At 41.2% G+C, this 27,895-nt stretch overlaps 1 protein-coding gene across 9 annotated transcripts in view; it reads left to right on the forward strand.

Moving 5' to 3' along the window:
* Positions 1–27,895, forward strand: part of ZNF385D (zinc finger protein 385D) — a 549,735-nt gene that overhangs the window by 234,073 nt on the left and 287,767 nt on the right. For all 9 annotated transcript variants that reach the window (XM_081883280.1, XM_081883288.1, XM_081883287.1 and 6 more), the window contains one exon: positions 9,214–9,492. In XM_081883280.1, coding sequence (XP_081739406.1) covers positions 9,214–9,492 — 279 coding nt within the window. The remainder of the gene's footprint in view (positions 1–9,213; positions 9,493–27,895) is intronic.

The following is a 27,895-nucleotide window of genomic DNA, read 5'->3' on the forward strand; positions in this document are numbered from 1 at the left end:
TATGCACAAGTCTTTTTACTTATGTATTAAACATTTGGTTCCTTCCATTGTGGAGCCACAATACAACTAGGAAGCCTCTAATTAAGTATAATTTCTTGTTTTTGCCAAACCTGTGTTTGGCAATAAATAAATAAATGCTTATTTATTTATTTAGGATATTAAACAATAGTTTAGGTTTACCAGACGTCCCTGTTTCCCAGGGACAGCCCTCGGATTTGCGAACAAGTCCCTGGACAAATTCCATCCCCGGAATGTCCCCGGATTTCATCTAATGTCTCCAGGAAATGCAGCAACGGCAGTCTTAGCAGCTTGGAGCTGTAGGCTCTGGCTGGCTTCAGAAGCAGCTCGGAAGTCCCCATATGATGGTGATGCAGGGGCTCTAAGATGCAGCTTTTGGGCTGCCTCCACCTTCCATGACCCCAGCAACTAAGCTGTGAAGGGATGCTTCACGTTGCCTATCAGAGCTTGCGTGCAAGCAGGAGGGGGCAGGGATCTCTCAGTTAGGCAATGGGAAGCATGCCTTCGCAGCTGAGAGATCCCTGCCCCCTCCTGCTTGGACGCAAGTAGGAATGGGATTGGGGCTGCTCCGATGGGAAGGGAGGCATCATGCTGCCCGAGCCTCGCCACCACCGCTCTTGGCTCTCCTCTGCCTTCCATGCCTTACCCACCGTGCATCGCTTCACCACCACCACCATCGAAGAACCACAACTCAGGGGCTGCCCAGGCTCATGGAGAAAGGAGATAGAAGCCTCGGAGGAAGGGGAAACATGGCGGTTGAGGTCAAGGCGGCGGCGGCCCCTCTGCCCTGCCATTGCTGCAGCACCAACGTCCCGAATGTGTAGTATTTATTTATTTATTTATTTAAAGTGTCCCCAGATTCATTGAAAAAAATCTGGTAACCTTACAATAGTTTGCAGTTGGTTTCGGATCTTGATAGCCCTATTTTACTAGCAAAGGTGAAATGAGAAACTATGGTTAAATAGAGGCACCCTGCTTCAACTGCACTCTGCAGCAAAGGGAGGTGCATAAAGGACAGGGTGGCGACATGGCTGAGATAACGATCATTTGAATGTGTCCGTCCATTGCCGAGGGCTCGCTGAGCTAGCTCTCACAGCCACATGACTCTCATCTGCAGTTCAGTCTTTAATAGGATATTTGCTTGGAGGGCAGTATTTCAGCTAACAGAAATCTTCACAAAGGACTTTTAGCGAGTTTATCTGTGTCTTATTCTCAATTGGCTTGGATAATGAAGTTTAATTCAATCAAACCTCAGGAGAAGTTTCTGAATTCTCTCATGCACGATGCAAGTATTTGCTTTTCCACAGAGTCTGAGGTTAGTGAGGCATATTGGAAGAGTTTACTGACTGTGCTTAGATGAGCCACAGGGCCTTGGAAGGAGTTTGCACACTCAGCAGGGCTAGCATTAGCACTCCACAGAGCCTAAGCAAGAGAGTAAAGCTTCATTACAACAGTAGCTTCCAGGCTTTTGTTCCAGTTACCTTCAACATTTTCCAGTGGGAGGAGAGAAGCAAGTCTACATTTGATGTTTTCAGAACAGTACAGAAGAGCCTTGTTTCTCCTGCTTCTGTTTCTAGGAGCATGAAAAGAAAACAATCCCCCTACTTGCTTTTTCTCTTAAAATCATTTTTAAAACAAAAAAAATTCCTTCCAGTAGCACCTTAAAGACCAACTAAGTTCTTGGTATGAGCTTTCGTGTGCATGCACACTTCTTCAGATACACATTTAAATCATTTTTAAGGTATTGATGTCCATTAGAAAGAATGTAAGAACTTCACTTGAAAACCTCACAAGGAATGGACACCAGGGAATGGAAAGGGGTTCCCAGCATAACCAAAGTAGAATAAGTTACACTTTACGGAGGAGTAAACCATACTAAAGTACTCTTTTTGGTGCCTGGTAAAAACATTCTAGTTTAGACAAACTTACCCAAATGCTTAGAAAGTTGTGGTAATTTTAATCAATTTCAGCATTTTAACTTTAAAACATACAAAAGTTAAAATTTAAAACAAAGTATGGATGGAGCCTTTCTGCTCATGGAAGCCTAGTTATGATCCAAGCCCATGAGCTCCATCAGCAGAAGCCCAAAGCACAAAGAAATCTGCTTGAGTAATGGGGCTTCCCCCACATCCGCTGTGCCTTCTGAAATTGGCTTGTTGGGGTTTGAGGAAATCCCCAGAACTGTGAGTGCACAGGGAAGAAGGGGGATTGGTCCATCTGGTGAACTGAAATGCTTGCACAGATGGAACGTTCATAAATAGTGCAATGTTCAGTTCCACCCAAAGTCTGTAAAGCAATCTTCTTTGTAGTTATTTCTATTCAACAAGTACTACTTTATAGTATCAGCTGAACTCCTTGGGTCCTTTTAAGGTAGTAAATTTATGGTGCAATCCTGTGCAACAGAATTAAGTCCTATTGTTTTTAATAAGGCTTATTCCCAGTTAAGTACATAGGAGCTTTAATATTCTAAAAGAATATAACACAGACAGCTTTACATTTTCTCTTCATACTGAGACCAACTCCAGTTGTTTTCGTTAGGATCCTGAGGCTAAGGGAAATAAGATGGTCACATGCACAGATATAGGTATTGCAGAAATTATAGTAACTGCGGCATAACTTCTTAGAATTTGAATGGTGATGCTTATAAATCTGCTTATAAGCCACTGAAAGTGCTCTGTTTCTTTTACAAAGGATTATGAAAAAGATATGTATTGCTAATTAAATAACATATGTGATAGATTAGTGCTCATCTCTTTTTATAGAACTTAATTAAATAAATGAGTGCAGCATATTTTAACACAATTAGGCTTCCGTTAAGGTGCTTTCCAGCATAAATAAATTGCTGAAACATAGATTAAACTTGTTGGACTTAGCTATAGGTTGGGAATGCCCGCTGATTGCAGAGATGCAGCATAGAATTTGCTCCAAGTTCGACAGCCCACCCTGGACAATTTTAATGATCTGCCACAAGGCACCAAAGACAAAATACTTTCTTTTTGTTATGCGTAGCTGTAGGCATTGTACCAGTCATAGCACAGGGATTGTTTATTTATTGAACAGATCTGAAAGAAAAAGCAAATTGAAATTATTTTTCACTCCATAAGGCGCACTGGACCCGAACAGGTCCCAGAGTGATGGTAAGGTTGCACACAGCCTTGCCCCAGCTCCCGGAGCTTGCGGGGCTGGGGCAGGGCAAGCCCAATCTTCCCCCGACCCCAACCCCCAGAACAGTTCCGGGAGTGGCAGCAAGGTTGCGAAGCCTTTGGAGCGCAGTGCGAGTTCCCGGCTTGCTCTCCTGGCTTCAGCAAAAGGAACCCGAAGCCTTTGGAGCGCAGTGCGAGGTCTCACTGCGCTCCAAAGGCTTCAGGCGGCTACTTCTGAAGCCTGGAGAGCGAGAGGGGTCGGTGCTCACCAACCCCCCTCTCTCTCCAGGCTTCAGTGAAAGCAACGCCTTCGGAGTGCGGAGGGAGCGCTCTCTCTGCACTTTGGAGGCTTCGCGTTGATATCGCTGAAGCCAAGGAGCCTGCATTCGCTCCATAGGACGCACACATATTTCCTCTTAATTTTTGGAGGGAAAAAAGTGCATCCTATGGAGCAAAAAATACGGTATATAAAGAAAAAAAATCTTTTAAAAAATTGATCACCTATCCTCTGGTTCTGAGAATGAACTCTTATGCTAATACCTAAGTGAGGAAAAGTGTTGGAGAAGGCAGAGTCATCAACTTTGGGGCTCTAAGCCTGCTGCTAGAGATTGAGAGACTACTGAGCCTGACTGACAGGAGGAGCCCACAGAACAACCTCCCAAAACACCTGGGCCTCTGGAGCCAGAGCCAGCATCTTCATGGATATCTTCCCTTCAGCCCAAGAAACCAAATGTCTCTCACAGTCCTCTAAAGGTCCAGAAGCACAGGGAGCATGTATAGCAGAAGGTCATGAAACATAGCAGTAACTGTCTGCAGGCCAGAAGTTCTCCACAAGGGGACAGCACCTGGGAGAGGAAGTCTGGTGGCAGAAACTTAAATGGAATCAGGCCGTGTACATGTTCCTATTTGCTTTGAATCCACTGTGTTCCCACCACTGATTTGGGAAGTGGCAGACAACACAACATTTATCACAATCCATACCTATCCTGTATCTATCTTCTCATTTATTTTAAGAAAATAATACATTTTTATTCTCCCCCCCCCCGCCCCACCTCCAACCAGCTTCAATCTGAATTGCGGGGAAAATAATTACAGTAGAACCTTGGGTTACGTACCGTCCTCCTTACGAATGCTTCGGGTAATGAGCTCTGCTAACCCAGAAGTAGATGCTCCTGGTTGTGAATTTTGCCCCAGGATGCAAGTGGAAGTCACACACCAGCAATGCGGCGGAAGCAGGAGGCCCCATTAGCCAAAAGCGTGCCTCGTGTTAAGAATAGTTTCAGGTTAAGAACGAACCTCTGCAACGAATTAAGTTCATAACCGGAAGTACCACTGTACCTAGTTGTGTTTTAAGCAGGTAATGTGTACACAGCCTTGGTTTGCTTTTAACTTTGGCTAGAACAAGTTGCTCACTTGGAGCTCTCCGTGGTGCTTAAAGTCCTGACCTGCCACCTTTGCCCCATGGGCTCTTTCACCAGACCAGTGGAGGAACATTCATTTATTAATATTACAATTACTTCTGAAAAAAACTTGCTATTTTGTTATGTCCATTGATTTCCAACACTCCCCCCCCCCCCTCCGGATCTGTTTTGTCTTGACACAGGGGAATTTAACAGATGCCTCTTTTCCCCAGTATGGGTATTAAGAAAACGAAGTTTTACCCCTAACTTTATGTCCATGCCAATTGTCACCTGAATATTTTCTGCACATCCTAATGTTGTTAAAGGAATCCATACAGGGGCTGTGAATTCAATAGTTACTCTACCATCCACTTCATCCATTCTTCTACCTCACTACTCCACCAAACTCTCTGCTTATCCCCTTATCCCATAAAGATTTTTTTCCCTTCTGTTTTTACTGATCCCTGAACCTTTAACAGTCAAAATCTGGACCTGCAGTTGCATACATTTACATGAATTTTCACAAATGAGCAGCACAAACAATCAGTATGCATAGACTCAAATGCTGCTGGTAAAATGTGAATTCATGTCAAGAATTTGTATATTATCTGATCAATATGCAGTTTTCAGGTGGAAACTCTGTATTTTGGCAGAACTATGTACAATATGTTAATGCTGCCTATTTGTGTACTCCTTCATGTGAATGCACAACCATCAGTATTTATGCACATTTTCTATTTGGCTCATGTTAACCACAAAATGTACATAATTTATCCTGTATATTAGGTTTTTAAATGACTCAAAAGATTAGGAAATATTTGTGCGGTTGTATAGAAAACATAGTTATTATCCTATATATATATACACACACACACAAAGTATTTGTAATTTTAAATTCATACTGCTCTCTAGTGGGGAATGCTTTCAATGCAGAAGATGCATGGATGTTGAAAAACAGAAACAGGCATGCTGATGTTATTTCATTATTTGCATTTAAGGTTTATGCTTGTCCTCCTCCTAATAGTATTTTTGTAAGTTTTTTTAGGGCCCCATCTGAACTATACATCTGAAGCACTATGATACTACTTTGAACAGTCTTGGTTTCCCCCAAATAATTTTGGGAACTGTAGTTTGTTAAGGATGCTGATAGTTATTAGGAGGACCCTATTCCCCTCTCAGAGCTATAGGTCTCAGAGTTTGTTCACAGTCGATACCTCTTCCTGGGAAACTCTAGTGCAGATGTGGCTTAACCTTTTAATAAATAAATAAATAAATAAATATTCCTTTGACAGTCGATAGCTCTATTGTTCCTTCTTCCAGAGATAGTAGATATAGAATCCTTGCTGCCTTCCTCAGGGAATATTTGCTCTTTCAGCACAAGCTTAATCAGGAAAAAAACACTCTGAGAAGTTCTTTATATACTTTCATTCCTTTTCAATTTTTATCCAGGCATTCTCGACTTTCTGATCTCTACCTACCTCATAGTTTCTCCACTGTCGGTTTTAGATTATAAACTCCTTGTGATCAGGAACTTTGTAAATTGATCATAGAGCTCCAGATGGCAACATGCACACTGGCATGCTATAAATAATAATAATAAATAATTTTGCATCCTGCCCTTCAACCCAAAGGTCATCAGGGTGCTACACAATGATTCATAAAGAAATACACATGAATACAAGGTCTTAAAACCAAATATATGTATGTTTTAAAAAATAAAATAAGTCAGAAGGAGCTAGTAACAATTTAGGTATTAATGATATTTGCCTAATGAAGCAAATGTGTCATGAGCTGACACCTAAAGGCATTTAATATAGGGGACAGCTGTATCTCCGTGTGGAGGGAATGCCACATCAGGGGTACCACAGCAGAAATGCTCATGTACCGTGGACTGCAACGGAAAATGGAACTATGAGCAGGACCTCCTCCTCCACTTAAAGCATCAGTTGGTTGGTAATAGAGAAAATGAACCTTCAAATACTTGGGCCCCAAGCTGTATAGAACATTGCAGACTGAAGTCAGCACCTTAAATTCGACCTAGTAGGACACAAGAAGTCCAAATAATAAAAGCTGAAAGCTCAATAATAAATGTTTAAAAAGACATTTTTCAGAGGTCTGGTTGTTTGTGTTTTTTTTAGAGTTCAGAGCTATTAATTTAACTTTTCAATAATTTTTACAGCCACCTTTTATAGTAATATGGAGACATAGAAAATTACCTTATAGTGAGTCAGGCCATTGGTCTATCTAGTTCAGTATTGTCTACACCAGAGGTTGTCAACCTGGTGCCACTAGTGGGCGTTTCAGGATTCTAGGTGGATGGTAGGGGGTTCTATGGCACAAGCTAAATCCTCCTTCCATTGAGCGCTGGTGGGCGGTAAGGAAATTTTACCATCAAGAAAGTTGCATTAGTGGGTGGTAGGTGTAAAAAGGTTGACTACCCCTGTTCTACACTGACTGGAAGCAGCTCTCCAGGATTTCGTATAGGAGCTTTCCCCAAGCCACTCTATAGATGCTGGGTACTGAAATGGGGACACAAAGCGTACACCTAAGCTATAGCATTTCCCCCATTTTGCAGATGGAAAGAGATATGTTTTTCTGACATCATCTAAAAAAATCATGACTGATCTCAGAGATACAACATGATCCTATTTTGTTGAATCAGTAAAGTCCATTGAATTCAGTGGGACTTACTTCTTGGTAATTGTGCAAATCTAGTACTATAAATACTAACAACTGGGAAACACTGGCTTGCGAATGCTCTAATTGGAGAACAGCCTTTACCAAAAGTGTTGTGCGCGTTGAACTCAGGACAGAAGGGAGAAACGTGCTAAGAGGAAGGCATGTTTGGCAAACCCTCACCATGATCAACCCCCACCCAGAAACCTATGTCCCCATTGTGGAAGGACGTGTGGATCTAGAATTGGCTTCCATAGTCACTTACAGACACACTGTTAAGACCTTATTGATGAAAGACAATCTTACTCGGCTATGAGTGATTGACAAAGAAGAAAGTAGAAGCATAAATTTGCAGTTAAAGAGCTTTAGAATATCTGGTTTAAGGGGTAGACCATTTTATTCCTTAACATTTTGCTTTTAGCTGGCCTGTGAGCTCTGTTCACCAAAATATCTGAAATCCTGGACACTAATGATACATGTTTTTGTAAACACAACTATAATTTGTGGTTTTTACCAGTTATGGTAAGTTGGCTGACTTAATTTTTGTGTCCTTCATAAGTGTTTTGTCTGAAGTGCCTCTTGTATGTTTAAGCAATGACTCAGAAAAAGCTCTGTCATATTTGTCTTTTCCAGTGTTTACTTCCTTTTCCTTTCCCACAAGGAAGCACATCAAAAATGGTGTTTGAAAATTCTATCTGTTCCAGTAATTCTCGGTATTAACACAAGCTCCATCTGTACTTCTCACAGTGTTTTATGTGTCCGAAAATGGATAATAGCTCCATTTTACACAGTATGTAACTCTGGTTACACTGATGTGAAATATTGTAACTTGTCCAAATTGTACAGATATTTTCCAGCAGAGCTGCAGCTGGAGTCTGTCTTTCTTGGCTGCAACTTAACTTACCAGTTACTAAACTCTAACACTTTCGTTTCTTGGGCCTTTATCCTGAAAATGTGCACAAATCACATTGTCTTCAGTATCGCAGCACATGCCTATGCTTTCAGGAGTCTGGCCTTATTTCATAAAGAACTGCTAATTATTACTAGGGATTAGTACATTTTAAATTTCCCTGTTGGATTCTGAGCCTTTAAGATGCAATCACTTAATATTTTGAAGCATTTCCCTGCAGCTAATGAGATTTATGATTACCAAATGACAGCATTGGGGAAAAACTCCAAATATCACAAGATCTACTGTGTTAGAATTGTAAAGTTTAGTGCACTACTGTGTGAAGTGTTTAAAATGCCATCCATTCTGTGCTATGCACATGTAAAGATTTCTTGAATAAAGCAGAGTCTTGGGCTGCAATCCTTAAACCTGAAGTAAGTCCCATTGAACTTGGTGGTGCTTCTGAGCAGACATGTATAGGATCACACTGTGAGCAGTTCAAATAAGTTATTAATTAGACTATCTTCAAATGTGAGTTAGATTAATAACCTTCAATGTCTGTAATTTTTTAATTCATTATTAGAAATCAGATTTCTCAATTTGTGATTTGGATGAAGACCTTTAAGCTACTCCACATAGTGTGTTTTTTCTGTTACAGCTGTGGTCGAGTCTTTCCATACGCTAGAATTAGTGGGAGTAACAGAACTGACTGTGTCTTTTCAAACTACAAACAATGGGTTCAATTTTTAATGATCTTCTATTTTAAATAATCTCACTGTAAAGAGAATACTAAGCCATCAAGGGAAAATGGAAGCAGTCAAAAATATGATTCCCCACCAGATCTGTAATTGTGTCTTTATATGTGTAGAAGGGACTTTACTGATTGGCCCCCCTATGGCATGTTGAGTTTTCTGACATTAGGGCCAGGGAGCCACACTAACTAGCCAACCAGGCATTGCTGGTACCATGTGAGAAACACAGCTTTGCTCCATAGACACTAAGTGCAGACCACCAAATTTCCACAGGACAAAAGTGCTAGATGTGCAGTACGCACATCACTCATAGTTTTCTCTTTTGTTTATCTTAGAAACTATGAAGAAACCTTGGAGTCCTAATCCATCTCAAGACAATGTACCGTATACTGCAAATTTCACATGTTTTCATGAAAGAGAAGGCGAGGCAGACCTGACACCTGATGACAGTGAGGAAAAGAAAGAAAGAGAGAAGAAACACAGCAGTTTTACTTTGTGCAATGTGTGCAACATTCAACTGAACTCTGCTGCTCAGGCACAGATCCACTACAATGGGAAATCACATCAGAAAAGATTAAAGCAGCTCAGCAACGGAAATCCAAAAACTGATAATGGTAAGTTATTTGCTATATTCTGTCTTGTCTATGAGATTCACATGTGAAAGTGCATCAGGTATGCTTTTGAAGTGGTGCTTGAGTCCTTTTTAAAAAGTTGGCAGTGGGTGGTTCCACTTTTAAGTATGGCTAATCCATTTTTGATGTCTTGCATAATTTAGAAGAGTAAGGTAAAGGTAAAGGGACCCCTGACCATTAGGTCCAGTCGCAAGTGACTCTGGGGTTGTGGCACTCATCTTTCATGTGGCCAGCATGACTAAGCTGCTTCTGGCGAACCAGAGCAGTGCACGGAAATGCCATTTACCTTCCTGCCGGAGTGGTACCTATTTATCTACTTACACTTTGACGTGCTTTCAAACTGCTTAGTTGGCAGGAGCAGGGACCAAGCAACGGGAGCTCACCCCGTCACAGGGATTCGAACTGCTGACCTTTTGATCGGCAAGCCCTAGGCCCTGTGGTTTAGAATCTAGAATTTAGAAGAGTAGTGTAAAGTAAAATATTATATTTTAAACATTTCAGAGATATTAAGATTTGGATTTAAGAGTAGAAGCTATGGTTCAAATTATTATTAAATATTCATTAGTGTGGCTTTGATGACATATCTGCTGTGCCTGATCTGTAAGCTGTGAGATTGTTTGAATAATATTTGGCAACCATTATTCAAGCTTGTGAAATCTACAGTCCAGACTACTACAGTGCTTTCTCTGTGGAGCTTTCCTTGAAGATTGTCCTAAAGCATCAGCTAGTGTAAAATGCTGCAGTTTGCTATCTGGTGGCATACATATTTCATAAACTTCCTTCCCTGTCAAAATGTGCAAAGGGTAAAGGTATGTGAAAGTGTTTGCAAGAGATTGCATCATGTTATCAAGGCAACAGTTCACTGATTGCAATCGAGTCACACATATTTAGTTGCTGCTGAACATGGATAGGGACACATTCACATACAGATTTTAATACAATACAATAATGCAATAAATAGGATGTGCATTCAGGTGTACATTCTGCAGCAATTAGCCCTGTATCGTAAGTCACTGTTGGTGGATATAGACTAAATTCTGTTCATGGAAATTGACAGTCAATGAAATTATCTCAGGAAGGGTTGCTCTGGTGAGTGAGATAATGCACAGATGGTAAGAGATTTGTTTGTCCTCAGGGAAGTTGTCAGATAGCCAGACTGATTGGCTATGTGCAGAGTGAAGTCATAACCACATGGCCCATGGTAACATGTGTTGAAGAAGCTCTTCCAAGTTAAAAAGTGGTTCTGAAGCAGCAGAACGATAGCAGAAGAGTGGGTGAAAGCTGGCATGGAAAATAAATTATAAAATAAATAGTAGGTTTTCATGTGGGTGAACCTCTTTTCCCCTACCTAGATCATTAACCTTGGTACTGAAAATAAACCATTGTGAATATTCAGCCTACTACTGAATAATTTTAATATCTTGTGAAGGGCTCAATTTGGCAAGTCTTCATCCATTTAGCAGTCCATAATCATGGGCTTGAAATCCTGACATGGGTTGTTAACTTTTTCGCTACCCACAGAATCAAAGTTTGAGGCCCTTTGCAAGTAATCCTCTCTTTGTGTTATGCCTTATTCTGACAGAACTGATCTTTAATTGCATAATTTTGAAACAACTGATGCTTAATCACTATCCACCTTTGTAGTACTAACCTGAAGATGTTTGTAAATTAGATAATTGCATTTTAAAAATCTGTAAACTGGATGCGATTATTCATTGTTGAATAGCCACGATTTAGCTGTTTTATGAAGGAGCAACTGTAAAATATTAGTTTTGTGGGCATTTTACTAAGCCGCACACCAGCAGCCACAGGGGAAAATGTCAGGTCTTCTTGGAGCAGTGAAGTGTAGCCACCATCTGTTCTAGAACACATTTGCTTCTATCTAAGTGCTCAAGCTTCTCTGTTGTCTTTTCAGATGTTTACTTATGTGCTCTTGAAACTAATGCTCTATGGCAGCTTTGTTGATGCGATTGTTCCTTTTTCTGTTTCTGATGTGAATTATTTCCACACAACATGGAAAGCTCAGGTGGGGTTTGTAACATGGGATAGTAAAAACTGAGAAATGATTAATGGGAATCAGCAGCCTTTGTCAAAGTTGCAACAGACTACTGGAAAAAGAAGAAATAAGCTCTGATACAATGTCTGTCCTTCTCGTTAGGTGAGTATTTGTTAGTCTACTTGCTAGGTGCCTGTTTGAGAAAAAGTCTGAGCCAAATTACTCTCTAGGTATAAGAGAGCTCATTGCAGCACAATGAGACAAAACGTATCATTTACTATATTGGATCACGCTAGAACTAATCTAGCTCCCAGTTTACTGCTTTAAAAAATTGGAGGGCATAATTCCTATTGGAATTATGGGGTGAATGGCAGCCACCCATTTCCCCCCCACTCCCCCCCCATTTTGTTGCCTGTGAGTGGGGCAGCAAAATAGAATGAGTGGTTTTCAGGTCAGCCTTGGAATAGATTCAATAAGTTTTTGGAATGTTTTCTGCAGTGTCAAAAACTGTCCTCTTCTGATTTTGTAGCAACGTCTGCAGAAACGTTTGTCCCTCCGTTACGCTGATTTCTGGCTTTGTTTATCCTCACTGACATCATCATGTCCCAGTCATAATTCTTAGGTGGTGATCTTTGCTAAATTATCTCTTCTTAGCTCAGGTCACATACTTTACTTGACTAATGCAAGAAGAAGTCAGCAACAAGAAAAAAAGCTGTTGAAGCAGTTAGCAAAAACAATGGCAGTGGATGGGATTGAGGGTCAAAATCGAGTATGTTCAAAACTAATGAGTTCTTTATCCATAACTGAATATTCTAAAATTTGCAGGAGATAACTTTTTACTTATTTTCAGCTCAATAATTGAAAAGGGTAAAATATTTGCTCTGACCCTAGCTCGGACATAAAGGGCCATATTTGACTATTAGACCTAAGAGTCTATGGACCCATTCATTTCAACGGATCTATTCTGCTTCTGGTTCACCAGAAGTGGCTTAGTCATGCTGGCCACATGACCCAGAAGCTGTTTGCGGACAAACGCCGGCTCCCTCAGCCTATAGAGCGAGATGAGCACCGCAACCCCAGAGTCGTCTGCGACTGGACCTAATGGTCAGGGGTATCTTTATCTTTATCTTTAAGCACCAGCATAACCTGCTGTGTTGGGAAGCTGGGAAAACAATGGTGCCCCACCCATGCTGCCTCACCGGCCACTGTTACTATGGTCTGAAGAACTGTGGCAATTATATTCTCTTCTATTTATGCCTTTCAAAATAGAATTGCTATGTGCTGGCACACCTCTAGGTACAGCAGACATCAACGTTGTGTAAGTGGTGCACATAAGCTTTGTAGCTTTCTTGTTTGCTACCCTGCTTCTCTTCTCTGGTCCACTCCTTGGGCATATAAGAAAGCTGTGCCCAGTTTCTTCTCTCAGTCAGAGCTTGGTTCTCTTGCTTATCCTAAATGTGCCACCTTCAGTGTTCTCTCCATATTTTTCCGACTTCAAATATTTGTGCTGACAGCTCTGCGCTGAACAGTCTCTTCTAATTTTATCTGCCACAGTGTTGTACTTCAGTTTCTCCTTTTTTAAATACACTTGTTCTGCAAATGCTCAGAAACTCCCCTCCACATGCCAAAACTGTTTTAGAAATCTAAGAACTTCTGCTGCAGTGGGACGGAACTGAATTGTCTGTGAAACTTAAGATGAACAACTTGTGACTTGCCAAGCACAGAGATGTCTATCAAAAACCCAATAACTCAGTTTTATAGATCTCACCCATGGCCAAAGGAAAGGTTGCATTCCAACTTCATGTGCCACATGAAGGTTAAAGAAGGTCTAGTATGCTTCATTTTGCCCTAAGTGTGGCACCAGGAGTGTTTCTGAGTGGGTGCTGGGGGTGACAGCTGCACTCACTGCTTTAACTCTTTAAATTATTCTAGTATGGCTGGCATGACATCTGCTCTAATTCTACTTGTCTCATTGGCTTCATAATTATATGTCATGATTATGGTTTCCCTACAGTTTCTGAAGGTAGCCTGCCTGCCTGCCTTTTAATAATGACATATTTTTCTGCCTTGACATTTTGTGTGTAATAGATTGGATGAAAACAATTACCAGCTTTGTTCCTTTATCATTTGAACAAACACTGCCCTTTTTAATTCCAGTTAAGTAACATTTTAGGGGAGTTAGTAGTGTATCATTTGGACAGTGGAGCAACGTGGGGAGGGCCCACAGGGGCAGTTGCCTGGGGTGCAAAATGGTTAAGGGCAGAAGATTTCAACACTCAGTGCTGCCTCAATACAGCTATGCACTTCCGTCGCTGGGCTGCATTGAAAATGGATTCTCCATGTGAACCAGGAAGTTACCTCTCCAGACAATGGAACAACTCTTCTTTTCTTATCTCTGCGGCTGCCATCTCCTGGGTGACATGGACTCCATTAAGCAGTTGAATGCGCATGCGTACTCTGTTCATTTACCTCCCTCCCACCCAACCCTGGGTGCTGACAACCCATTCTACGCCACTATGTTTGGATGCATATATCAATCACACATGGTGATCAGAACTCTTTTGCACAGCCCATTCTTCTCTCTGTCAACCTTCCCTAAAGCTGGAGCTCCAGTGGCTGCTCCATTTTATATCCCCTTTGTATTCAACTCTGGCACATGCATGGGGCAGAGCTGAGGATCCACCCTCCGGATACTGCCGTCATTACTGGGCTGGGCCAGCAGTGACTTTGGGGTTGTTCAGGTAAACCAACTGGAGTGCTTAGTTGGCCCTTCCAGTGTATCCATGCAGTCCCAAGCTCACTGTTGCTCCACCATACCCCAGTCACAGTTCAGGTTATCGGCAGTGACATTATTGTCCGGAGAATGGTTCCATCTCATCCCCCGTACCAGTACTGCTCTCAGTTTTTGACCAGTAATAACTGGGTATAATTTTGAGACAGGCTTCTAGTTTCTAGACTTTCCAGTGTAGCAGCCAAAGCATCTTCAAGGTGCAGCACTGTTGAAAGTTGGTGCTGACAAAGCTTTATTATCTTGCTATTTGGTGAGTTGTAAAACTCATGAAAATTAAAGATTTAAAACATTCTTAAAGAGTCCCAAAGAGACTGCCTGCTCTCCTGTTAAAATACTAAAAAATAAGGCTGTAGATTTGCCGAAGTAAAAATTGAGCATGGTAATGAACTATTTTATTTAATTAGCCTGCTGCGGGTGATGATTATGTAGCATGGGAATTTCCTGACTGATTTTTCTGTCTTCTCCATGGTTTAACAATTGGTGCAGTTCCCAATCCAGGGCTCTGTTTTGTAACTTAAAAGAAAGCACCAGATCAAATTCAGCGGTGACAATAAGCACATGGCCTTCAATCTGTTGGGCATGGCTGTGGGATACATGCAGTTCTATATTGGTCCTAATCAACAAACTAGAGCAGAAGAGATCATCTTTTCCCTGGTGCCCCATTGCAGTCTCTGGTGGCCGATTAGCAGTTCAGTTTTATCACACCTGAGTACAAAATGTTCTCTCATTCCAAATACAAAATACATTTGTGTTGCTTAGCTGGGGATAGTGCTTGTATATATACATCCCAAATAACCAGTTACAACTTCAGCAGTGGCTGACTGATCCTTTCCCAGAAACCTCTCTTGTGTTTTTAAACAAAGATAGGCTGCCTAATTTCACATAGGTGTGCCATTCTCATTTGATAGAGTATTTCTTTAGGTCAGGGGTTGCAAATCTCTTTTTTTGGGCCTGTGGGCACATTTGCATAGTGGAGAACCTACAGTGCACACACTGCAACTACGCACACCACAATTTTGCACATGCACACTCATTCCTTTTCCTTGAAAATAAGAGTGTAGTTGGAGATAAGAGAGAACCTCCTCTCCCCAGCTTCAGTCTCCCAGTGATGGGATAACATCCTCCACAACACGTGAGGCAGCAGGTTAGAACAGGTGGCCCAGGAGAGGCCATGTGGCAGCAGGGGTTAAGTCTGAGGGCTCAGGAGCAAATGCCCAGGGGCTGCTGCTGCTGCTGTCCCAGAACATTTGCCAACTGAGGCAGTTGCCTCACTTTCTCTGATGGCAGGACTGCCCTAAGCCCTACAGATCTTGTAGAACTTCAGTGCCCATTCGTCCCAGCTAGCACAGCCAAAGATCAGGGCTGCTGGGAGTTTGTTACTCGTTGTGTATTAATCTCTCCCTCCCTTTCCCAGGTTGTTCAGGGTGGCAAGCATTGTCCTTCATCTCTCCCCCAAGCTACAAAGGTGGCTTCCTAGCAAAGGCTTACCTGGACAAGGCTGGGGCAGGGAAGATGGCGGTAGCCTGTAGCAACACTGGTGTGGGGAGGGGGCTTTGTAGCCCTGTACTGCCACATTGGCTGCTACTTGATTAGACTGAGAAGTCACGATCAGCCCAAGCTTACCTGGTGATGTTCATGGCTGAAAGGATGATTTGCACCTTAATCTCCTTGCTCCTAGCCTGATGCTCTAAACACCATGTTAATTTGTAAAGGAAAACATTTGAAACAACTATACAGATAAAAGAGCTCTGCTATATCCTATATCCCTTTACTTAGGAGTAAGAAACCTATTTCTGAGTAGAAATGCACAGGATTGCAATGTTATATAGCTATGTATTGTATTGGTCCCGTGACAAAATCTCAAGCAAATCACAAAAATGTTTGAGTCTGTTTACCTGACAATGTGTGACTAGCTGAAATTTCATGGTTTGCATATAAATGATATGGCTTAGATCTTGGCACACACACTGGTTTTAGTGGTCCCCTGTAGAACTGGCAACATTTGCACATGTGTGGTGTCTGCATAAATATGCTTAAATATTCAGTTTTCTGTAGCCGGCTATGAGAAAGCCTTACACTTGTGTTTCATGGAATGCTAGCCATTAACAATGCTTTCCAAAGCCCCACGATAATGCTTTGAAATATTACATGTGAACAGAGAGTTTTAAAAATAGGTGCCATAGTATTTCATTATGTTTTATTTGATTTTTATCTTCTACTCTTTTGATGTCAGTGACCCTTGATGCACACAGATGGCTGGGCTCTAGCTGGGAAAGCCAAAGAAAAGATATTTGAAGTGCCTGATGTGTTATATGATATATAATACTGACATAGAGAGATGGCATTTAAAGATGTATTACTCATAAATATACTGTCTGGAGAACAGTTTTAAGCTTGTAAAGTTTTATGGACATCGCATATTAAGTTTGCATAACTTTAAAAAAGCCTCAGAGCAGTATTGCTGCAGCACTAAGGACCTGTTAAATGGGTTGGAGTGCTCCAATGTAAATTACTCAAGAACTGAGAGCTCTGAAAGAATCTTACTGTGTATTAGCATCAGTCTGATATTAGAATAAAGTCACTGTTACTTTTGTACATTCTCCCCTCTCCTTTTTTTTTTTTGCAACTGTTTATGTGGTTGTTGGGTTTTCATTCGTTTCTCTGTTTTGCTGACTTCACTCAATATGTTTCTCACGGATTGGAATGAAATACAAATACTGGAAGACGTAGAAATAGAGAGTAACCGTATGTGATTATGGAGGGAGCATTTCTAAACTCTCCTGAAATGGCTTAGCGAAGCTGGCATAGAGAGTGATGTGTCCCTGCCATAGTTCATCTCAATCTTGAGCTGCTCCTGACAAACCATAGTCGGTTTCCACATCTGCAGGAGAGGCAGATGTGCAGGACGCTCCCAAAGGAGTCTTGTTCAATGCAGGTCTAAGGAGGAAGGGGTGGTGGAAATGAGACTGTGCTGGCACTCCCTGTCCTAAGCATATACCCACATAATTCATTTTGAATAAATGAGCAGCGAGATTATATGTACAAGCACAGGACTCTCTCCATTTGATAGGCAAACCGGGTGGTGGTGCTGTTGGAGTTGAAAATAGAGCTTTCAGTCATCCCAGGAAAGCCCTGACTATGTGTATTTGTATTCTTCGGGTTTTGATTCATACATTCAAAATGAACCCGTGAAGGTTTGGCGCGGGAACTGCTGTTGCCGTTCTACCTCCCTCCCACCTCGTCTCGTGCATTCACTGAATGTGTGATAAGAGCATTGACGTTGTCTTTATGGTGGCCTGGAGGGGGTCTGAATGTTTGAATCAAGGCTCTGTTTTGAATGGAAATGTTCACCTTCTGCACTCTCTTAAGCGTAGAATAAATTCCTTTTAATTGTGTAACTAGCAATTGGTGCCAGAGCATCAATTATCTTTCTGTCAGTTTTCCTAATTGGCTACTGCTATACATACTCATGACTGTATTGTAAAACTGAATGCTGGCATGTTGGCAGCCTGAGAATGTGAAAGCCTTGTTAGTTTCGTTGCTACACAGGATGAAGAGGAAAGAAAGAGCCCTGACAACTGAGTTCCTTCTATAAATAACCGAAATCTGGCTGTATGGATGGGTGGTGAAGGGCACTTCAAGGACTTTTACATTCTGCCCATATCCAGTGTGTTAGGAGTATCATTACTCTATGGAAGGAAGTAGAGAGGGAGGGAAATCTCTTGCATATATATTTTCTGAACATGCATGTCCTATAGCTTTAAATTGAAGTAACTGGGCCCTCCTGCTATTTCACTATATCATTTTACCCCCAGTGGCTGGCAGCAATTGAATAGTGTTCTGTATAAAACTGAAGGCATTGTTGCCACCATTCCAAATTCAAGTAAATCTGATGATATTTTGCATGTGGATTTTAATGCCTGGTTGTGTTTTAAGGTCTCTTCCAAAATACTTTTGAAATGGCAAATATTTCTATTTATATCTTGAAAGGAAGATGTGATCTCACTGGGATTTGAACCCTGGTTCCAAAGAGTCTAGGAATTTCAAACCTGAGTATTAAGCAATTGCTCTGAAATGAACTTGAGAAATAACTTTACCGAAACATTTCTGGTTTTAGCTAATCTGGGCATTACATGTACAAGTAGATAAGCTCTCCCAGTTCTACTGAGGGTGCTTCCTCCCAGTAGCTTTGTTGACAACTTTAGCACACTCCATAATAAACTGTTGAGGATATATTTATAGATAATGGATTTATGCAGAGCAACAAACACCTCTTGCTATTCACTTCCTTTTCACCGAATAAAGGCAGTTTTTGTCTGTGGATACATTCTTTCTAACAAAGTGAGCTTAGATAAAAATAAACCCCAAAGAATCCCTGCCTGCTTTGCTTACAAAGTCCTACATTAATGCTGAACAACTTAGCAGAAAACATTTCCTGTGTTACTTAAAGTATATATTATAGCTTATTAATTCTTTTTCCTGTACTTTGAGATGTTCCGCCTTTCCTGAAGTTAAAGACCAGGCATATTTCTATTAACAGAAAATCCTGTTGCTGTTTCTTTCATTTAAATGGTATATTGTTCTGTTGTAAGTTGTTCCTCACTATGGCAATGTGTGAGCAATTGTCTGAGAAGATTGGGTTATAAATAATTTACACAAATAGGTATGTTTTTGTAGGTGATGGGCACAGCTTTGAGGGTGGAGGCTTCTGGGTGCAATGAGCAGCTGTTTTGCAAATGTCCTTTCAAGTGGAATAGATACCTCAGCCATGTAAATTTGGGCACTTGGCTGGATAACTTCTTCTTCATGCCTCCTTTCGAAAGTCAATAGAGTCCTTGACCCGGTTCATGTGAAACATTAAACCATAATTAAAATTAACCACGGTAAGGCAAATGAGCATCAAACCGTTTGTTTGTTTCCTTCAAACAAACCAGAAGCAGTAAGTTAAGACCGAGTCTTGGCTTCAGCTTGCAATTTGGTCCCTCCACTGCTTATTGTGAGGGCAGTGAGATTGTCCACCCCACCTGGAAAGAAGACAGCTCATGGGGCTGCCCCTGGATGGGAGGAGAATTAGGCTGCTCATCATGCCACCTTAGGCCAATGAGAGGTGGGCAAGTGTGTTGCATAAATGGAGCTCTTCCCTTCTGCTGCTTGTCACTTAGCAACCCACCCACCCTTTGGACAGTGCAGGATTAACCAGTTGCCATTAGGCACTGACTGGGAACGCTGTAGCTGCTTGAGGTGCATTTCGCCTCTTACTATGTACAGTGGTACCTCGGGTTACATACGCTTCAGGTTACATATGCTTCAGGTTACAGACTCCGCTAACCCAGAAATAGTGTTTCAGGTTAAGAACTTTGCTTCAGGATGAGAACAGAAATCGTGCTCTGGCGGTGCGGTGGCAGCAGGAGGCCCTATAAGTTAAAGTGGTGTTTCAGGTTAAGAACAGTTTCAGGTTAAGAAGGGACCTCTGGAACGAATTAAGTACTTAACCCGAGGTACTCTTCTGATCTGGGATGTGTGGCTAATTTGGCTTAAATGGCTGCTGCTTTGTCACAACATAGCATTTTGTGTGGGCTGGGGAGGAATTTGGCTTTAAGCTAAGCATCCTGATTCACATTTTGGGAAGGCTCTTTGTCTACCCACCTTGCATTGCCAGCCAACTTGAGAGCTTGGCTTTGTAGGGAAACAGGCTCCCCCCTCACCTCACCTTCTTGGCAGCTAGCAGTGAAAAAAAGCCTCTCTCTGTTCAAAAGATGTGGTCTGGGTTTGAGCCAGGGTGGTGTTGCCCAAACACTGAGAGCAAGGCATTCCCATTCTCTCTACCGAAATTCATCCCACATATGTTTAGTCCCCTGACGCAAATCCTTTTGGTCTGTTAATAAAGTTGTGACGGTGTATTCCAACTTTATAGTGGGTGAGTCTTAATCCTGGGTTGTGAGGGCAAGCGTGGAAAGAAACAAAGCCACATAATGTTAAGTCAGTCTGTGGCTTGTTTTCTCCCAGTGCAGCAAAGGCAGAACTGAAGTGAGATCTGATGAGCAGTGTGTACCAGCATACCACTCACTCCCATTAAACCAGGGATGGGGAACCTGTGATCTTCCAAATGTTGTTGGACTACAAGCACTGACCATTGAATATGTTGGCTGGGGCTGGTGGGAGTTGGAGTCCCACAACATAGGGAGGGCCACAGATTCCTCATCAATGCAAGGAACCATAGTTTTCACATTACATTTGAACTAGGCCTATGTGAAGATGATTTCATCTTTGCCTATTTTTAGAAACAGGAGTGGGGAGGAGAGAGATGGCGTGAAGGAATAATTTAACTGGTCTGTAGAACTTTCCTTTATAGAGAGGAAGACTTGGCATTTTAGAATTCTGACTCATGTGTTTTCCACTTAGGATCTGATTCATTATGGAGAAATTGTGGAAGGGGGTTCCAATGCAAAGTATCATATTTTTATTTTATTTTATTTTATTTATTTACTTATTTATTTAGTTGATTTATATACCGCCTTTATCATAAGATCACAGTGCAGTTCACAGAGTAAAATACAGGATAAAAACATGAAAATAAGTAAAACAAAACAGCAAAATAATACCCCCCCCCTTCCCATAGGCACATTTAAAAGGCTGTAGAATATTAATCAGCCCAAGGCCATGTCGAAAAGGAATGTTTTTCTCCTGGTGCCTGAAAATATATAATCTAGGCGCCAGACAAACCTGCCTGGGGAGAGCATTCCACAAATGGGGAGTTACTACAGAGAAGGCCTGTTCTTGTGTTGCCACCCTCCAGACCTCATGTTGAGGAGGGACACAAATAATTTTTTAGACTGCTCTACTCCCCCAAACATGCCCAATGTGCAATTTCTGTAAAACACTTGTGTACTTTTATAAAATCTGATAGAAAACCACATTTTAAATGAAGAATATCCGCTATCAGACCAGCTCTATTGTCAGGTAGAGTGAGGCAGCTCAGCTGCTTCAGGTGGCAGCTTCTGGGGACTGGGCAGCAGTGACGAGTTGTTGAAGAACAGAGGTGTGTGTGCCACACAGCCTGACATGCACCCCTTAAACAAGCCTGCTGACATCAGGTGAAGTAGAGGATACAATTGAAAGTATTATAGCATTATATAGCTTCTTACTTACTCTCTTCTGAACAATAAATTAACCAATGAAGCAGTCTAACAGTTAGAGGAGCTATGCATTATGCAAGCAGTACTTGAGACAGATATAAGAGAGACATAGATACTTGTGGTTATTCTTTCTGTTGAAGACAGATAAGGATGTATTATTAATAATCCATTTCATAATGCACATGTAGTACTTACACTTAAGAGGTTTCCGTAACCTCTTGAATAACATGTAAATATCCACTCTTAAATTTTAGTAATAGGAAAAAGAGGATTTATGTCCTGTTAATATATAGCTTTCAGGGGGGTTACTTTAAATCTTATAATCTACTCAGCAATTAAGATTAAAGAAATTTATCTACACAGTTTTCCTGTCCTATCGGTACTGAAATCCAGAAATGGAATATCAAAGTTTCAAAGTATCTGTTTTCATGAGCTCCTGCTGGGATCCAAAAATACAGAATTTGTAAGAGGTGTGGAGAGGAATCAGAATTATTCTATATTTGGCTTCTACTTTAGAATACAGTAAACATTTACATTCAATTGCACTGATTTTCTCTTTTTATGAAATCTCTCTCTCTCTCCCTCTCGTATTTTCTTCCTTCAGATGTAAAGGAAATCTGAAGTCCTTAAGAGTTTCAGTTTTATTTGGAGGAGACATAACTCAGAACTTATATAAAAAGATAAATAAGCCGAGACATTATATATCGGAAGCTGTCCAGAGTGGCTTGGGACAACCCAGTCAGATGGATGGGGTACATATAATAATAATAATAATAATAATAATTTGGGCTCTTTTTATTATAATTGAATTTGCCTCTACACTACACAGATCTCCTGCAAGACCCCTCCTTACAAACAGTAACTTTTGCACCTGAGAAGGGAGGTGGGGACAACCAAATGGTGTTCCTGAATATACTCACAGCAGCATCATTTCCAGTTAAGGAAAAGTTGCCAAGATCATTCTTGTATTTATTCTGTTTCCTCATCCTGCTTATTCTCTGGTCCTTCTCAACAGTTGAGTTCCTTGCTTGGGAAAGGACTAGGGAAACTGGGGTGGAAGAGGCAGGGGTGGCCCATCCTGCTTTGCCTTCCCTCCGCTGAAGCCTCACTTACCAGGGTCTCATGGCTGTGGTGTTGCAGATATTAATAATGCACAGTTTGAAGCAACTGGAAGCATAAGAACGGAATAAATCATTCCTTTTTGGAATAAATCATTGCTCAGACCCATAAAAATATTATTCAAACTTTTACTGACAGAACTCTTTAAAATAAAGCAGAATACATCAAATGATATGTCCAAAATATCCATGCAATGTCTTGTGCTGTCCAGCACAGGCTCAGCATCTTACAAAATATGAAATAATCCAAACACACATAAAAGCATAGGTTTCTCTCTCTCCCTGCAGCCTGCATTCTTGCCTCCAGGCTGTTTATTCTCCCTTCAGAAGAGCTTATTTTACATCTTCACTCCATTGAGTTTGGGAGAAAAGACAAAAAGGCAACTCCCTTAAAAATGGAGATATGCAACTCAATACCTTTATCACATGATCTAAGGTTACAAGTTAGCTACCAGAAAAACAACAATCAGCTAGTTAATCATTAACTTAGCAAGAGCTCAAAGTGCTCGCTGCTTTTGATATAGTCTCATGGGAAAACAACAACAACATGTTAAACCTTTTCAATATACCTTCAGCCATTCTTCATTTCTGTGTCCATTAAACCATTATACTTAATGTGTGGTTTCTGGCAAAATCTCACAAGAAGTCTATGAGATATCCCTGGAAGCAACAGCCACTTCTATCTTTCATGGTAGTGGGGGCAGATGGGTGCAGCACCCCCTGCCACGGGAGAAGTGAGAAGTGGTGGCAACTGCAAGATCTCTCCAGAATCTGCCGCCACTTCTCCTTCCTTCTTTGGGGGTGGCTGCAGGGACACTTGAGGGGACACCACCCTTGCAGGATTCCAGTGCCCAAGGTAGCTGCCTCAGTCTACCTCATGGGCAGGCCAGCTCTAGGAAGAGGCATATTTCACCTATTTGTTTTCTCTTAAAAACTCAAAAAGACACAAGGTTATTATGAGCGGGGTTTTTTGGGGGGTGGGGACTGGAAAAAGGCCCAGCTAAGTGGAGTGTTGCCAGTCATTAGTCGCAAGTGATTTCTTGGCTTCCCTTGGTGATGGGTTGTATTTTGGTGGAGGGGGTCTTTTTGCAGCGCATTAAGTGTGGCAATCAGTTAAACATGCCTAGAAATTCAGGGGTTGGCTGTTGTCAGTGCATGGCAAGATCCTAGAAGACAAACGAAACAGGGTTTTTCAGTTGGGATTCTTCTTCTTTTTCTTCGTAGTATGCATAAATACAGACGGTGACATGGAAGAAAAGATTAAGAAAAGCAAGGATCCAACACATTCTCCTCCATGATTTCCCTGCATTTCTATGAATGTATGCTTAAGCTTATGAACATTTTGTTGGTCTGTGGCTTCAATTGTACAATTTAATGTTCAACCCTAGCCAAGTTCTTATATTTATTGTTGGACTTTGGGCTACCACCCAGAAGAGGCGCAGGAAACATTCTGTAAATGGTGTCAGGAACTGTGTTACACAGTGATAGCTCAGCAGTCAGATGGCTCAGGTCAAATGCACTTAAGAAATCCAACATTTGAGAATGTTAGGGTCAAAGCTAGGGGCTTGATTACATTTGGTGGCTGTTCCCAAGGCTTCTTTCCCCTTATTCTTGTTTTTCCCCCCTCCAGAACAAGTGTGGCTGACGTATTCACCATGCAGATGGCAAAGTGTCTGTTCTTTGCACTTGCAAGGATTCTATTGAAACAAAGGGGCATGGAGAAGAAGAATTACTGCAACCAGTAACTTATGCTTTGGCAGGTCTACCTGCAGATGAGGTCACTTCTGTTCCTTCCACAGTAAAATCTACCCTTTACATGCAATGTGTGGGACAGTCTCCCCAGGCACCCATCCTAACTTTATCCCTTTATTACTTTAACAACTGTCCTTTCGAAGGCTATTGTCAGGGAACTGACATCAGAGTGAAAAGCGGAGGCAGGGCGCCCGAGCGATGCCGGAGAGGGGACCAGCAGGGGGGAAGGAATTCAGGGTAATACCAATAGAGAAGAGAGGGAGATGGAGGAATTGGAGACAGGGCTCCAAGACCCTTCACCCGAAACTAGTGGAGAGAGCGCTGGCACGCCCCTGCCTTCCCCTTACTTGCGCAGACGCGTTCCGTGCAGGGAACATAGGAGGACACTCGGGGTCAAACAGCTTTTATGCTGGAAGAGGTTCAAGAAATGCCCACTGACGGATTCTGCAAGTGACTAACAGGTCACGGAGGGCGAGCTCTGACCCTAAGCATGGTTGGGCAAGCAAACTAACTAAACCGAAGGCAATTTACGCACAAGTAACCCCTCACAACCATTACAGCTATGTTTTTGGGGGGGTTGGGGGTTTTTTTAAAAGAAAGTTCTGATTTTTAAGAGACAAATATCTCACTAAGTGTTTTAGATTTCTGCACCATTTTAACGAAACTTTACCAGTCACATGGAAAACAGGCAAGAAGAGGATAGCAGCTATTTGTTTTTGTTTACTTATAAACACATTGCATTTCCACTCATAGTATCCCCAAAGTGGTGACCCAAACAGCTGATCTTTTGCAGGTTCTGTTCCATGCATTCTTCTGGGGCTAAATGAAAGAAGAGATGGAAAAGGATCACTTCCATCCAGATACCATACTACATCCTGGCATGCAAGGGAGGTTGGTGGAGGGGATTAGTGCTTGGCCTGTCCCCAGATTTTTGTCCTGGTTAATGATGGTGGGTGACATGTTCCTGAATTCATCCAAGCAAGCAATTTAGCTGACAAGCTTTGGGCCACTATGCACCTTCTGTCAGTGGAAGTCTGCAAATTTTTGTAGAGAAATGTGAATAATGCCTGTAATCAGTAGAAAACAAGGGTGGCGTAATGAGATTATTCGTGTATGTGTGAGTTTGAAGCATCCTTCAAACCCTTGCTCAAAATTCATGTGATGCTGATGTGAGATAACGTTAAAAGCTATTGGTTCCCTTCACCTGAAGTGGCTATTTGGGCTTCTCAGAACTTGAGTCAGTGTCTTACATTTTAGAATACTTCAGTCAATAGCTGTGCCCCTGCCCCACCCTCCCACATTATATTATATTAAGAGGCAATTTAAAAGTTTAATCAAAAGTGTCAGCAATTGTTGATCATTATACATGCTGAATTAGATCATAGGGCTCTGCAGAGTTAATTGACTCATTGAATGAAATAAAGGAAATAAAGTGAATTGAGGTTTTTCTGAGCTCTGTAAGCAAGTTTGCAAGTGGGATATTGATCTATTTGCTTTTGTGTCTTTTTGCTTGATGAGTCAATTATTTACACATCAGTGAGTCACTAGGCCTCCATAAGCAGCTGAATGTGGAAAGCTGATTTTGAGGATCTCTAGTGATTTGCTTTACGGGCTGAGGAACTAACAAATAGTCAACTGATTTGGAAAATCTTGCTAGATAAGCTAACCTGGGACATTTTCAAAATGGGAACTTTACAATGGTATCTTAGCAATGTAATATATATGGTCGATTTTTCATACGGATATAAAAGTTCAAACTTCACATAGCCTCATTAGAAATAAGTTATGAAGTGCCTAAATCAGTGGTTCTCAAACTTTTATTTCCCATGGACCACATGAAAATCGCTAAAGGTATTGGCAGACAACTTAATGGTTGTTCTGCCTGGTGCTGCAATTGCAGTGTATTGTGCTAGATACTGCATGATTTTTAGTTGTATTTTAATTGTAATTTCATAGAATTCAAACTAATAAAATACATATACAAGAAATAAAATAAGCAATCAAAATGCAATTTAAAATATGAATATTAAATGTGATGGATGTTCCATTTCCTATATTCAACCACATATGCACAGGCATGTGGCGGACGGCCTGAATGAGGCTTGCAGACCACTGGTGGTCTCTGGTGGTCTGATGCAAATTGTTTTAATTGTTATGATACAACTCCAGAGTCTTGCTTTACTGAATGTTGGTTCTGAATTATATCAATACTTGGATTCACATCCTAGAGTTGTATATTTTTTAAATATAATTTTCAGTGAATCAAAACTTAATATACAATGACAGTAATTTCATGAAAAAACTCCAAAGAATATACAATAGCACAAATAATGTTCAATATAATTAATAGGTGTTTTTTGACTTTAAAATGCTCCAAGGTACTGCCATGGATAGGTTTTCACTTATACTAAAGAATTTGGACTGCCATTTTGATAAGAGCTCGAACTAGCAGGGAAGTTTAAAATATGAAAAAGGAAGAGTAAAGGAATGGCAGGATTTTAGCATTTTACTGACAAATTATGAAAGCTAAAGAAACATAACTCAGTTGGTTAGAGCATGGTGCTGATAATACCAAGGTTGCAGGTTCGATCCCCCTACAGGACAGATGCATATTCCTGCTTTGCAGGGGGTTGGACTAGATGATCCTCAGGGTCCCTTCCAAATCTACTGTTCTATAATTCTATGAAACTTATGTAAGCCAATAATGATGAATTCATGTGTTCTCTTGCTGTCCACTGGCTCTTCTACTGTTGTTGTTTTCATTGGGCACTTGATCTCACATGGCCATTTAGAGGGAAGAAGTTGCAGGTCTTGGCAAACTGCACTGAGAAACTGGAGCTTTTAACTGTTCTTTGGTTTTGATAACCATTGATCACATTCCCATGGTTTTGATAACCATTAATCACATCCCCTTGGTTTTATGGCCATAAAACGCTGATGAAAAGGCAGCCTCCAGTTGTATCTTCATACCAAAGTCTAATAATCCTTCATAAATTTCCCACTCATTTCTAGGAAAACATAATTTGTATGCATACTCTGTTAAATTCAGTGCCACTCATGCTTGGAGTAGACACACTGAAATTAATGGACATGACTACTCTAAGGAGAACTTAGTTGGACATAGCCCACTGTAATCCTGTACAGAAAAATAAGCATGAATATTAAATATGTGTTTCATAGGACTTCAGCCATGGCTGGAAATTTTGCTAGCAATAAACTATGCTGCATGGGATACAAAGCTTTCTCCTGTTCTTGTCCCCCCCTCCCTTCATTGAGGGTGGGGAGGAGAGACTTTTTCAATGATCCAGTAACTTATAAAGGGAACAGATTGCACCAGCTCACGTTCTTAGTCACGCTGATGTCATGTAGTCATGCAAACGGCACAAAGAGATTCTTATTGCACATTAACTTGTTGTACTTTATCTTCTAACCTCAGTGAAATTTCTTGAGGATTTGCAGATACGTTATATTAAGTTACCAACCGTACTAGATTGAAATGAAAGACAAGTCTATCTGCTTCTTGACAGGTGGCATGCTTAACCGTTCTGTTTTATAGCCCTCTCATTTAAAAGGATCAAAACAAGTTTGTGAG

Source organism: Podarcis melisellensis (genome assembly GCF_964234715.1).
Source record: "Podarcis melisellensis genome assembly, chromosome: 12".
NCBI lineage: Eukaryota > Metazoa > Chordata > Lepidosauria > Squamata > Lacertidae > Podarcis > Podarcis melisellensis.